The 15,299-nt window shown below is 35.3% G+C and overlaps 1 protein-coding gene across 1 annotated transcript in view; it reads left to right on the top strand.

The window, feature by feature from the left end:
- Positions 1-15,299, top strand: part of LOC137402779 (protocadherin Fat 1-like) — a 91,120-nt gene that overhangs the window by 46,084 nt on the left and 29,737 nt on the right. Inside the window, exons 33-47 of the mRNA XM_068089285.1 lie at positions 156-253; positions 1,015-1,212; positions 1,458-1,617; positions 2,424-2,544; positions 2,934-3,099; positions 5,390-5,564; positions 6,217-6,438; positions 9,196-9,317; positions 9,933-10,124; positions 12,158-12,299; positions 12,388-12,526; positions 12,915-13,094; positions 13,336-13,514; positions 13,956-14,111; positions 14,826-15,020. Coding sequence (XP_067945386.1) covers positions 156-253; positions 1,015-1,212; positions 1,458-1,617; positions 2,424-2,544; positions 2,934-3,099; positions 5,390-5,564; positions 6,217-6,438; positions 9,196-9,317; positions 9,933-10,124; positions 12,158-12,299; positions 12,388-12,526; positions 12,915-13,094; positions 13,336-13,514; positions 13,956-14,111; positions 14,826-15,020 — 2,445 coding nt within the window. The remainder of the gene's footprint in view (positions 1-155; positions 254-1,014; positions 1,213-1,457; positions 1,618-2,423; positions 2,545-2,933; positions 3,100-5,389; positions 5,565-6,216; positions 6,439-9,195; positions 9,318-9,932; positions 10,125-12,157; positions 12,300-12,387; positions 12,527-12,914; positions 13,095-13,335; positions 13,515-13,955; positions 14,112-14,825; positions 15,021-15,299) is intronic.

Here is a 15,299-nt window from a genome sequence, read left to right as displayed (position 1 = left end):
TTATTCTGTACATCTTGTAATGTTATAAAAATGCTGATGTTATAGTATTTCTGTGGACAATTTAGGGTGGACATCTTGTAGTAGGGATAGGGTAAGGAATACATGCTTAATAGTAAACAATTCAGGATTGGTGCAGCAAATTCTACATATTACAGGTGAGGAGAGTTTATCTGCAGCTGATCCTGCTAGGGTTATCATCACGATTGATGATATTAACGACACGCCTCCTAGGTTTGACAGGTCTAGCTATCAGGTAAATTCCACCAAGTCTTAGCTATTTTATATATTTGTGCAACTAAATTAAATTAGGTAATTCTGGAGATTTCTGGAACCTTCAGCAGTATCTTTCGGATGATGTCATAACTAAAGGTCTCATGGCACGACTTTAACAAATATAAAAAGACAATGTGTTATTTTTGTACTTCCTTTTTTTAATCTCGAATTTGTTTTAAACCTCTTCTCATATGAAAAGCTACTTTTTAATTCTCAATTAATTTGTAAGGAGCTTGAAAGATGCCATTAGTTAAATAGCTGTCTGCTGCCCGCTAAATATTATAAAGGAGGTTTTCTCTGCGACATATTTATAGCAAACTAATGTTTCTAGATGAAGAATTCAAAAGGTAAAAGGGTAATCTGAGTATCTGTCTTTTGTCTGAAATTGTTGCTGTGATGCTACTCATGTCAATACCATTAGCTAAAATATTGCTGTTGTAAAAACCAAAAGTATCATTAGAGGAAAAAAGAGTTCCTACAAATAATAAAAACTCTATAATTGACTGTTAGAGCAGAGATGAGTGTACAGGGTTACTTAGTAGTATTGGCATTAGTAATTGAAAAAGCGGTATCTTCTGGTTGGTACACAAAGTACATTGGACATACAAACTTTCAATTTGTACTCAGAGTGTTCTGGCTATTTTGATTACAAAATTCATGAAGCGCTAAATTTTATTTTTACCGGTTTTCAGTTTTTAGTCGTTTGAAGGCATAACTTGAAGTGGCATGTTCACTTGACAGGTGACTCTTCTCGTGCCGACCTACTTGGGAGTCATCGTTCACTCAGTTTCAGCCATTGATGATGACCTAAATTCAATCCTTACCTATGAGATCGTCAGCGGAAACACAGACCGAAAGTTTGCTATTGACACCAGCACGGGAGCTGTATACATTCAAGATTCTAAAAACCTTCGTTCAGCTTATAATCTTGGAGTCAAGGCAAGAAACTTTCATTTTTTAACTTGTTTGATTTTACTGCGCACTCATAAATGGTAGATACCTGTGATTTTTATCAGCCAGTTTTTGCTTGTCAGAGTTACAAATAAATTACTGTTTGAACATAACGATTACAACAACACTTGATTTACACGCCGCTATCTTTTACAAGTACCGTATTTGTTGTTTGTTGTTTTAGATTTAATTATCCTAAATATAAGACAAACATTCCAATTATTTTCTTTTAGGTCACAGATGGAGTACACGAAGCCACGTACTTTCTGTCGGTAGCTGTACAAGAAACTTCAAGTGGTGGTCTTGTTTTTTCCAAGTCCATCTATACAGCTGTTGTGTCAGAAAATAAGACATCACCACAACACGTGACAATAGTTCAGCCTATGTATCTCGGTAAGTACATCGCCTAGGTGGAGTTAGGTAAGTGTCTACTTATCGTATATAGGTGTATACTTAGCCTAGGTGGAGTTAGGTAAGTGTCTACTTATCGTATATAGGTGTATACATTGCTATACCTATACTCCTAGGTGGAGTTAGGCTCTATTAGAGACTCAAAAGGAAAGATGTTGTTAAGAGTGGTTGTGGTTGCTTGTTAAGAGTGGTTCACAGTATATGACCATATGTTGGTGTTAATCACACAATACATCCGTGATCGCCTGTAATAACAATGTTCACACTCTCGTAAACCCATCTGTGGTTACATCAGCGAACAGTCCGCGGTATCGCATTCTTATTATACAATGTTGTCGTGGAAACCTATGAAATACTAGTCTCGCAGCAACTGTCATAAAAAAATTATAGACCGAGCAATCCACAACAGCCAATCATCATTGTCGAAGCGGTGCACATTGCATAAGTTGTCGTGGATCCTCGGCGAACTATCGGGAATGTTTGACAGCTGCAAACTTTCTCAACGTATCCGCATTGGCTCGAGGATGCCATCAGTTTACGGTGCGCTTGGACGATGAATAAATGCCGAGAAAACAATGTCGACGTGTGGTGATACACTGTGAATCAGCCTTTAGGGGTAAAGACTGCTAAGTAAAATAAAAATGAAATTATAACAACGCTTTAAACCTCACACTCTTTTTCGTCTTGTCGCCATTTTTGATGCTCATTCACTCGGTTTTATTAAAAGTACTTATGGTAGCTTTGTGTACTTTAAGAGGTTTCAAACCAACCGTTTTGGTATTTTGTAGAGCTAGGTGCACCTGTTACCTTTGAGCTCCTAAACCATCGTGACAAGTTCCAAATAGGTCGGACATCGGGAGTCTTGGAGACGGTGGCTGGTGTTGCATTGGATAGAGAAGCTGAGGACAAGTGAGTGTTTGACATCACACGGTTACGTCTGCTTTATGTTGTCAAGCAAAATTTAGGAAAGACAACTATTGATGCTTATTAATGTCCAATTTAAAAAGCCTTCTTTCACTAGACTCGTATTTAAGGTGAGCGGTATTTACGCGATGTACAACTGCAGCCTATGCATACATTGTAGATCACGAATGGCAAGAAGCTTGTATGCATTACTTCTGTCTCTTGCATTATATTGCGATTTCATGTATCTGAAAAGTGCCCAATATAAAAACTCAACTGTTTTTAGCGATCATGCGTAGTTGTCTTAATGCTTTTTATTTTAAGCTTTTCGCTATTTACTCATTGACCATAAAATCTTATTAGCTTTCTAGTTGCCCATAATCTTTTGCACCCAGGTATGAGGTGATTGTGAGGGTGCAGTTGAGTGACGAGAATGAGTTAACCCAAGTTCCGGTCATAGTCACAGTGTCGGATACCAATGACAACGCCCCATACTTCTTGAAAAGTCATTATTACGCGGCTACTATGGTGACCAGTGAGCGTGGTAAATTTGTTGTAAAGGTAAGTATAGAGACTGGGTAGCAAAGAAGTTAATATCCTGCATATATTTATCTACTAGGTGAATGCTTGGCGTTGCTTGGGTAATAAAAAAGTCTTTGCACAGAAAATTTATCTTTATTTAACTTATACAACATTTACTGTTCTAACTGTTAAACTTCATATCATGAGTAAAGTGTTTTGTTTAATTAAAATAAATTTTAAAAAAAGATAAATTATAAGAAAAAATAAAACAACTGTCAAGGTGTTTGAATGTGAAATAATTAGAAAATAATGGCTAGATAATCTGTTTTGCTAAAATGATTACAACAAAAATTGATTTGATACTGATACAATTAATACGAACTAATAAAACAAAATAAAAATTATAAATATGTTAAATTAATAATAACAATTGTTATTATTACATAGAAGTGTGTGTATAAAAAAGGTTACCGTTGCAGCAAAAGTTATTTATCAAAACTTTGAATACGATGATACTGGTTCTTCTCGATACAAGTATAAACGTAAAAATAGGATATCGAAATTAAACAAATCAGCGAAGCGCACGAAGGTACTTTGTCTGACTGAATGGAGAGAGAATGCAGAGACAAATCCTACTCGAGAGTTTTCATGTGAACAGTTTTTAGTTTTGTAATTTCCAGCGATAGCCCTTTGGAAAAACCGGAATTGAAGTTTGAAATTGTGCCGTTATAGTCACACATTTAAAATTGAAATGGCACATTTGAAAATTACAAATTAAAAAAGTAATGATTATAACTTGAAAAAAACTTTAAAAAAAACAAATGCAAAAAGTAATCTGCATAAAGAAAGCAGATTTTGTTCGTATTTAAAAATTGTGGAACGCAAGGTAAGCGCCAAGAATTAAAGTGCTATAATCAAAATCAAAGAAAGCGTAGTGTAGCTGGAAAAAAGTCTTCTGAGCAAATGAAATAAATTAGGAGTGCAAATAAATGTAAATGTGAAACAAATAGCAGTATGTAAACTACGAAACATGATTTGGTAATTATACAGTTAATACAAACTGCGAAAATCAAATAAAAATCGTTATTTATTTGTAATCAGTGCAACAATCGCCAAATATTTATTTTCAGCAAACTCTTTGTTAATATCGTTTGGCAGAAAACAAATTTGCCCTAGGATGGCGAGGACAAAAAAGCATCGTGTTTTATAGAGTTATGCAGAAAATATTTTATAACAGGGGCATCGGTACCCGTAGGCGCAATGTATATAATAATACCTCATTTAGCATGTGAAATCTGGAAAAGGGTATACAGTATATAGTAAGAGCCTTGGAATCGTGAGCGCCTGCGTAGACTTGTGATTAGATGATTGGATAATTGGTTTGCAAACATCTAGTTACAATCTTCAAAGAGTTCAAATCCAGCACGATGTAAGTTTTTCATTTCAGGATTTTAATAGCTGGACACACCGATTCACAGAATCACAGAAAACACACAAACGCTGCGATTTATATATACATGCATATAGATTAGGTAGCTCAAGCGATCAAGTGATCAATAAATCTTTTTTACTTTTTGCTCGTATTGGTTTGCATAGCTAATATATTAATATGTTAGCAAACAAAGCTACATATTGTTTAAATAGCTAAAAGGCTTAACAAAGATAACAATCATTACCGACAATAGCAACAGCTAATTCTGGTTATTATCAAAGAACATACAAGCTAACTCGAGAATGAAGGGTTTATCGTAGATGATAGAACTACTATATTGTTTTACAATTTCCATCAGACTGAATCGTGATTCCCTTTCGTTATCTAAAGAGAAATACTTTATTCAGATCACTTCAAATATAATCCAATTGTGTTTTCTTGTTAAGCATTTAAAAAACACAAATATTCTGGTTCACCAATTCACTATAGTTGGAACTTCATTTATGAGGTGAAAAAATAACATGTCACCTGCTGTCACTTGTTTTGTACTAGCTCCTCAGGCTTCAAAGGATATCCTATGACCAAGTTTTATTTTTACCGCCTTCATATATTATGTTAAAAGGCTGCTTACAGAATGCTTCAGTGTCTATGTAGGTATTTTCTTATCAGCAACATTTTCATTGTTACGTTGTCATGTTTACTGTTGCTATGGAAATGAAGCTTTCAATATTAGAACTATGTCATGAAGTTTTCTTTTATTGTTTTAGTCTTTTTAAAAGTTCCATCAATAGATAGAAAGATGTTCTACAGGTTTAGGAATGATTCCGTTAGCATTACATGATTGTTGATTAAAGCCGGTCACATGATATTCACAACATTTGCTATAATTTATGGCAGCTTGATGCTCGTGACAATGACGAGGGAGACAACAAGCAGATTCGCTATGAGATTTCAGAAACGAACCAGAATGAATTTAAAATTGGCCGAAAGAATGGAGAGGTAACGGTCAAACGAGATCTTACAGACAACGCTAACAGAGAATACAACTTGATTGTGACAGCTGAGGATCTGGGTATGTCTTATAGATTGGAACCAGCAATTTTCAATAAGTTTTTGTGTGAAGTTTTTTTACAAAAGCATAAATGATTTAGCGTACAGCAATATGGTTCTTGTTAGAGTTTCGCGATATGGTGATTCACTTGGTTGGTGGCGATTTTTATAGTAGACGATTTGAAAATAGGCAAAAAGATTGGCGAAATTGCGATACCATTGGCGAAAAGATATCGCCAATCATATAAACGATATAATCGTGTAATGGCGGTTTATCTCACACCTGACGATTGTCAGAGTGAGTGAAACTGAAACTCAAATGCACGGACCTTTTAGCCTTATAATAAGCTCATTCTATGACCTTTTACACAGACCAGCATTTATGAAGTAAATATTTTTAATTATCACGAACACAAAACAGTTTGTTTAAGTTAAAATATACAAAAAATATTAATTAAAATTGAAAAGCTTTTTACATAATAATAACAATAATGATAATAATAATATCGCGATATATCGCAAACCATCTATTTGCAATATTGAATCGTCTAGTGATTTTTGAAAGTATTGTTGTCACTTGTTATCACTTGTCATATGTCACTTGTTGTGCATCTCTTTCAAATCTATTTATCTACCGCAATGCTATTGTAAATCCCAACCTTAATTCTCTGCAGGTGAGCCACCTCTTTCTACCCAAACCCTTTTGACAATTAAGGTCTACACAGCATCCACACCTAACTTCACGCAGGTGGTCTATGAGTCATCTATTCCTGAAAACATTCCAATCAGCTCAGCCGTAACAACCGTGAGTGCGACGAGTCCTAATGACAACAAAATAATCTACACGATTGTTGATGGAGACCCGAACAGTGAATTCACCGTGCATTTCAGTACAGGTGAGTGGAGAGTGACTGCGGAGGAGTCATTAGATTAGTAGTCTACTAGATACTAACTACTAGCTCTCTGCTGAAATCTGCCAAAACTTTAAATAGAAAAAACTAGATCTTTACTATAGCATGACGTCGAGTGCACTCAGTTTTAATAGAGAATTGTCTTAGAATTGTGTCAAAGCCTTTCTAGTGCCTTTATTTTTGTATCCTTGCAATTCTTTTTACACCTTGATGGTTTAAAAATTAATTTACTAAAATTAAATTGCCTTGCTTTTTAAATGAACACTTTCCTTACTCAGTACTCAACCCAATAGTTAGAAATAATTGTAGTTTTAGTTTTTTTGCATATCTTCAAGAATTTAAGCTTTTGTAGATGTTTATATTGCAAACAAACCCAAGTAGAATTCATAAACATCACAAAACTGTTTGCATGGTAGTAGCTTACTAACATCGCTGACTCGCTTGCTCTCTAAGTCTATTGATGCTGCTGCCAATATCGTTTTATTGCTAATGTTTTCCAGCTATGAACTACAACGGTCCCTGTGAGTATCTTGTTGTCTAATGGTATTCAACGATTTGTAATTATAACCCGGCTCTCTCATGGATGTAGGCTGGGCTCAGAGTCTGTCACAACATTTGATCCAAAATTATTTTGGAAAAACAAAAGGAGAGAAACCATATGAACTGTATAACTGTTGGACTGATCACATATTCTATTTTGAAATGTGACATTCAATGGAAAAATTTCTGTTGAACATCATTTTGTTCACCCAATCAAATTTCAGAATGATTTGTACAAATGGTGTGATGGATTCTTTAGCCCAAATATGTCTGTGCACCTCGACCTGGCAAATGGGGGACCGGGTGAACCTTCCTCTAACTTTTAGTTGATCTGCAAGCAATTTTTAGGCCACTATAGATTTGCTTTTTTAATGCAGTTTCGGTTCTACTCAGTTTCTGTCAACCTGTCATAGGTAGTGCCATTTTGTAGTAAATTATAACAGGTGCCATTCTGTAGCAAGTTATAGCAGATGCATCTCTGTAGCGAGTTATAACAGATGCCAATCTGTAGCAAGTTATAACACGTGCCTTTCTTTGGCAAGTCATAACAGGTGTTATCTTTTGGTGAGCCGTAGCATGTTTCATTCTCTAACGAACCATAGCAGGTGTTGTTGCATAGGGAGTAGTATCACATAGTTAGTTGTAACATTTATCATTCTGTTACAAGTGTTATTCTGCAGCAAGTCATAGCAAGAGTTGTTTTAGGGGTTCACAACGTCTCCAATTGAGCATAAAGTCATAACAGCTAGAAAAATGTCAGTTAATGTATAAAAAGGTATCTTCAATCCACCGTCTTTGGAGATTGGAACCAAGATTAGTTGCTTTAGTAGGTACCTTAGCTTGAACAGGTCTGTTGAAAAATCTTTAAACTGGGGATTACAGATAGCGGGAGTTATTGTGCCCTACCATAACCTATCAACTGTCTTCTTTCCCCTGCACTAGACAACTCTGTGTGAATCCCAAGTAATGGGCACGTATATTTGTGAAATTTCATTCTTGTTACATATGTATGGTATTCATTTTCTAACAGTGCTCGTTGTTAACTCGGTGATATCTGTATCACAGGCTGCTTTCATTAGGCTCACAACCTATATGTAACCGGTTTAGATTCGATTGTAGAGGAAGGTGCAATGCGATTGTCTAAAGTGATGCTTGTTTGTATACTTGGTCATAGGGCTTACTCCGGTTTCTTACGACATTTTCATTATAATTTATTTATAATAATGTAAATATATAATAATAAATAATAATATACAAAAAAATTTATGTTTCGGGCTTGTACATCGATTATGGCTAGTGATTCTGCTCTGCTTCCATGATGATTTATTTCCTGTCTAACGGGTAATTGAACTTCTGCTCTCCTTTGGTATCAGCTACCACAATCGCTACATTTCTCATTACTCCCTACTGAGCCAGCGGGTGACTCTCATAACTTGATGTTATCTCTACTCCTTGTCAGTTAGTTTCATCGCTATATTGTTACACGAGAAGATAACTGCTGATAGAAGTTGATTTTCCTTTCAACTTGTCATATTGTAAAAGGTGTTGATGTAATGTTAAGTTTCATTAATTTTGGACAGCTAATGTCTGTAATTATATATACTTATAATTATATATACTGTCTGTAATTAAATATTAAACTGTTAGACTCTCGTCTAAAGCTGTATAGCATATGTATTCTTATTCATAAGATCAAGTGACACGTTGCCCACTTGGCTTGAGCTTTCTAATCTTTTTAACAAAATGAAAATAATACAAAAATGCAAACCAATTGTAAACTAAACAAAGAAAGTGTAAGAAATCATAAGCATTGGGCTTATGATTATCATCATCCATCTCACCTGGTGCCTTACGGAGACAAGGTCAAGGTAAAATCTTACGAAATAAGCAAAGAAATGTACAGCCATGGCTCAGTTCATTGTGGTGATTGACGTAGGTTGTTGTAACATTAACAACTTCTGATGTATTTTGTCCCTTTTTGTTTTAAAAAACCACTTTGTACAATCGTCACGCCGTAGTCAGAGCATGCAGACAAACTTAGATTTACCTTCTCTTGTAGCGAATATTTTGAAGGCTTTATGTGTGACTGTTAGATGAATACGTAGATCGCGTTGCTCAAAAGTTTTTATTGATGTGATTCTAGTGTCTGTAAGAGACAGAGTCTATAGTTGAGATCATGACCTTGCCTTGCTACATTATTAGGTACCGTTAGAGTGAATGATGATTTAGACTTTGACCTTCAGCCTCTCTACAAACTCAAGGTCAGGGCTGTAGATGTGATTACTGGGGATTGGGCTGATGCTGTAGTGATAGTCAACATACAGGTAAGTATCTTATTGCTCACTTCTCTATTTGTTACATATGAGATTCTCTTAAACATAAACTTACACAAGATTTTAGTAGATTTGTCAGAAAATATCGTTATTTTTTATCATTTGTGATTGTTTTTTTATGTTTGAGGTGATTTGACTGCCAAGATGTTCCGAAGAAAACTGCATGCCAAAATGATGTCACTAGTTGCTATCATTGCTATAGTTGATATCGGCTATCACGCTCAAGTTGCAGCGTTATGCGCCTTTATTCTGTCACTCTCTTTACAGCTATAGACGCCATAATTGTACCTTTGCTTGATCTGAGCGCTTTAACTGCGATCAAACTTTGTAAATTTTAATCTTGCAACTTCCTGCCAGTTAGATCACCTCAAACATCAAAAACAATCACAAATGATAGAAAAATACAAATACTTGCTGATAAAATTTACTAAATTTAAGTAGCACGTTCATCTTTAAATATTCTTGAGGCGTAAATTGAAGTCGTGTTTCATCACGATGACATTCATTTTTCAGATTTGAAAATAGCCTTTTCAAGTTGCTAGCATGTTTCAACTATGTTGGCCTTTTTATGAAAGATATTTTATACTAAAGGTGTTTCCATTGCAGGATGTCAATGATCAGAAACCATATTTTGACAAGCTTGATTACCATGTGCGGGTATCAGAGGCCATCACTGTCGGGTCTCAAGTACTCGCCATCAACGCATCAGACGAGGACCAGGGCATCAACAGTCTCATTCATTACAAGCTTATGCCTATCAGCTTTGACCAACCGGATTATCTCATGTTTGATGTTCAGGTAGGACAACTCCTAATACTGCCAACCATCTACGTTTTCATATAGCACTTGTGAAAACTTCATTTCAATTTGAGTGATATGAACAAATTACATACAACCTCCAACAATTATTCTGAAAATAGCATTGATAGCTGATTTAACAACATTTCATTTAATACCTATTCTCACAATGGTAAAAGGTACTGTAAACACTATAATTATAACAAACCATTTATTTGATTTTAGTGGTGAACGGTGACCCTTTTTTATACTTGTATGGCATAATTTGGAAAATACTTTTGTTTGAAACGGAATTATTGTCCAAAAAATAGTATATATATAAATTGAATTACTATATACTAGAGCTGCACAACGATTATAAAAATTAATCGCGATTAATAATTGGTCTGAGCCAGTTAATCTTCAATTAATCTTAGAATTAATCTAGAAAAACCTGTCTATTTGAAAACAAATATTACAGCTATATATAAATTAATTATATTTGAGACAATTATTGGTAACAGGATTACATGTTATGTACAATGTACCTAAGTTACAATGTAATAACTATTATGAGTATGAAAATAGTCTATGAAAGTCTATAATTAAGCCAGCCAAGAGTTGAGGCAGCACAATTTAACCTATTCACATTATCCGAATGAAGAGATGCCCTCTTCGGACACACAGTAGTAGTAGTTATTGTCTGCGACAGCTGGCGATGATTTCTGAGCGGTAGGATGAAAATTAGTTAAATGATATCTTAATGATGATATGCTATGGTGGTAGGCAAATTCTCTCTGGCATATATTGCACTTCACTTTCTTGTTATGCTTCCAACCGCATATGAAAATGTGCTACCTAGTACGGAGGACATTTTTCTGCTTTTATGTTCCATTGAAGTGTCAATCTTATATTACTATCATTCTAAAGCTGAAATCTGAAAGTGTGATTTTTTTGAAAAATGAAGATACATGTATAATTTACCTTGAAAAGTTTTTAAATATATACAAAAAATGGGCTGTGAAATATTAAATAATACTGAAATCACTTTTGTTGCTATTACCTAGAAACATGCGCAAACAACTAACAACATGGCCGCTTACAACAAAACCAGCACGGCGGGCTCTCGCGTTTTTGTATTGTACATTATATACAAGTTTTATGTTAGTGACTCACCTCATGTTTTCATAGCTGAGTGCAAAATAATTGTGGTTGTCTCTAATTGGCAAAAAAGTGTTGCTTGTCATAGTATTTATTTGTTAGTAAATTCAATGGTAGTAACCTGCTATGTTAATGTTATATTATGGCGGACGCCGGGCCACGAATTTATTTTTTATATTTTATATACTCACATATAATTACTTTTATATATTGCATATTGTGTCTGTTTTTATTATTTGTTTTACTTGCATATAGTTACTCTTATATATATTTTGCACATTGTGGTTGTCTTTATTATGTGTCTTATCGCTAATACTTTGTTAGTTTGGCCGTAATTAAGCCAACGTGTTAGCGAGTCTATTAATCATTTATTCTTTTACGGTTTCTTACCTGGTTCCATTGGACAGTTCGGGGAAAATATATGTATATAGAGAGTGCTCTCGAAAAGAGAGCAGAGTAGTAGCAGTTTACAACTAATGGAAATTGCTTCGGAATAAAACGAACGGAAAACCATACTCACTTCTCTTACAATTTATGCATTTTTATTGGAATCTAGATCGTGCCTGAGTAAGGGCCAGCAAGTTCCTTTACAATATATAAAACAATACAAATGAATCACATCATGATCACCACCTCGGTTGCATTTTATTTGAAGATTAATTGGCTCAACTCAGTTAATCGTGTTTTTGTATTGATTGCCGTTAATCGTTTAATTAACGCGATCATTGTGCAGCTCTACTATATACAGTATTACTATATATAAATTATTATATATTACTATATACAATATACATAAAATATATAGTGTGCGTGTGCAATCATCTAAGCCTCTAAGGTATCAGCTTGAATTTTATCAAGTCTCACATTGGTTATCTGAAAGGGCTCTTTTCCAGGAGACGGGAGGTATAGCTAAGATACATACTGTCACACAACTAGATCATGAGACCAACAGTAAGCTCAACTTCATCCTCGTGGCAACGGATGGAGGAAATCCTCGATTATCAGCCCAAGCTTACATACACATCTCACTGACAGGTAAACCTCTTCTAGGTGCTATGACTACTTCTTATGAAAAATGTGAATAATGGATTTGCTATAAAATAGCTACTATGCTCTTATACAGACCTTAATGACAACGCTCCAGTATTTGAGGAAGATCAATACGATGTGGAAATATCTAACATGGTCACAAAGGGTCAATTTATCTCAATGGTGTCAGCGATAGACGCGGATGAATCTAACGAAGGCACTCTCATGTACAAGTAAGTAAACAACAGCTAGTAACCTGCTTCCCCTTGCTATAGAGCTTAATTTATTGACGTAAACTGTGTCAGCCCAACTGTCAATTTTTTATAATAAAATGTGCCAGATGAATTTATCACATGATTGGTCACATGATAATTTGTTTCCGGTCAGATTTGCTCTGACTTTCTCTAGGATAGCTTACTTGCTATTTATAATGTTATAAATTGTTTTGTTTTAACATGTACTATTTTCATAAATGTGTATAAAATAGGTTTTGTCTGTCCATTAGTTTTGCACAGTATCAAACTTTGCCTTAAAGTTTATGTTAACATATTAACATGGTTACATGTTAACATATTAATGTAACAATGCAAACACAAATACAATATATCAATCTGTTTTTAGCATCGTGCATGGAAATGTCGGCCAAGCATTCACCATCGATGAAAATTCTGGTTCCATTTACGTTTCTCGTTTCCAACAGCCATCAATGTTCATCAGCATGTACACTCTGAATGTGTCAGTCACTGATGGAATATACACTTGCTTTACAAGTCTCACTATCAGGGTGACACCTGCCAACAGGTGGGTGGCCTCATTATCTCTCACCTTATATCAGTTGTCTTGTAATGAATTCAAACCTGAATGGAATGTAATATAGGCAGTATCGAAATATGTATATGTATAAGACTTAACTGTTGTTTGCATTTTATCTGGTATTTTTGTTAATTCTAGCTAAAAGCACCAGACGAAGTGCAAAATTAGATGAACTAGTTCTACTGGTGTAATAATGTCTGAGGAATATTCTGAATATATTTCTAATTAGGCACAGCCCAGAGTTTGAGGCAATCCTTTATAACTTCAAAGTGCTTGAAAACATTGAGGTCGACAGCGTCATAGACCAAGTAGTGGCCACAGATGAAGACGAGGGCGAATTCGGTGTTATTAACTTCTCTATAATTGGAGAGTGGCTGGAGAGCTACTTTGGTATCCATAACACTACAGGTAAGTTACGGAAGGTTTTGAATAATTGTTAGTTTCACATCATTTTTATTCCTTGACATCAACATGCTGCATCCGCCATCATATATTTCAGTTTATGAACTTTCTGTTACCACAACCTTCAATTCAGTATCCTGACTCCTCCACAATACTATTAGATTACTAACTTTTGAAACATGTTTGTTCAACTCACTTAATAATTTCTTGAGTTCTGTTGGTTTATTTTTTTCTATCAGCATTTAATAATAAAACATCATTGTGTTGATGATAAGCAATGTCAATAATGGGTTATACATACACACATCAGTTGATTTTCACTTCTCTGGCGCTGTCACCGATCAGCATTGCTTATAGTCATAACAGCAGCATGAGATTGGTTGGTTTAAAAGACCTCCTGATTGATTGTTTTAAAATTTTATTACTTGAGATAATTTTGATTTGCAGGAGATATAAGTCTTAAACGTACGCTTGACCGAGAAGAACGAGACTACTACATGCTGCCTGTAATGGCCCAAGACTCAGGCGGTAGAACCAAAGTTACTTCAGTCTATGTAGTTGTTGACGATGTCAATGACCATGCTCCTGAATTTGTAGCCACAGGTAGGGGTTCGACAACTAGTTATTCTGTTTGACAGCATTCACTCTCATTTTGTGGCAGCCACTTCTTACTTCCAACACATTATATATACTAGTAGATGCGATCTAAGTAGAACTGCATAAAATCGTGCAAGATTGATTAGCAGTTTCTATCAAGCCTTTTGAATGAGACATCAAGTTTGTTGACATATTTTTAACTGCTACCATTTTATTAAGATACTAGTACACTAGCAGTACCTTGTGGCGTAAGAAATCGTCATATGTAATAAGTATACATACAATCATTCCACAATGTAGCGAGGGGGTTGGGTGGCGCAGTTGGTAGTGTGTCTGGAGGCTAAGCTGAATATCGGAGTTCAATTTCTGTGGGATATGTTTATTACTCTAAGGATGATTTTAGTGACGTTAAAATGAATATAGAATAGATAGAACTCGCATAATGTGAGTACAAGTAATAATTTCACTCATGATTGTTAGTATTCTCACTTAGCTTTAGGTCCTTGTCTACAGACAGACGTGGATTGTATTCTGTGAAACAACTAGTAGCAAAGCACTTTTAGTCAGGGCCAAAGTCTACCCTTCAAATGTATAATGAGCTGATGCTGACCCTACAGAGTTCAATTTATATGTTAAAAGACGAAAATCAACTCGGGTGATTTGCCATATCGGCATCTTACTACTTCAGCGTGTAAACACCATATTGTGCTTTTGTTGCAGGCTACAACGCTGCCGTGCGTGACGATGCAAAATCTGGTAGCAGTGTGCTCGCTGTGACTGCATTCGATCTTGACTCAAACTCAAATGCCGAGTTGTTCTACTCTATGCTGACCGACGATGCACACATTCACAACACTTTCTCCATTAATAACAGAACCGGAGAAATATCACTGAAACGGGACCTGACTAGTGATGGTGGGACACAGGTTTCATTCATAGCGAGCCATGATAGTCGCAGGCCATTGTTCATATGTACTTATAGTGTGTATATGTTGGGTCATTGGCAGCACCATCTTGTAATGCTGGTAAAACTGTTAACTCATAAAAGTACTCATAGATATACTCATAGAAATACTCAGAAATACTCATAAATATACTCATAGATGCACTCACAGATATACTCATAACTATACTCATAGCTATACTCATAGCTATACTCATAGATGTACTCATAGGTGTACTCATAGATATACT

The sequence above is a fragment of the Watersipora subatra genome, chromosome 8, assembly GCF_963576615.1.
Source record: "Watersipora subatra chromosome 8, tzWatSuba1.1, whole genome shotgun sequence".
Taxonomy (NCBI): Eukaryota; Metazoa; Bryozoa; class Gymnolaemata; order Cheilostomatida; family Watersiporidae; genus Watersipora; species Watersipora subatra.
Note: the sequence above shows the minus strand (reverse complement) of the source record. Positions and strands in the feature narration are given on the sequence as shown.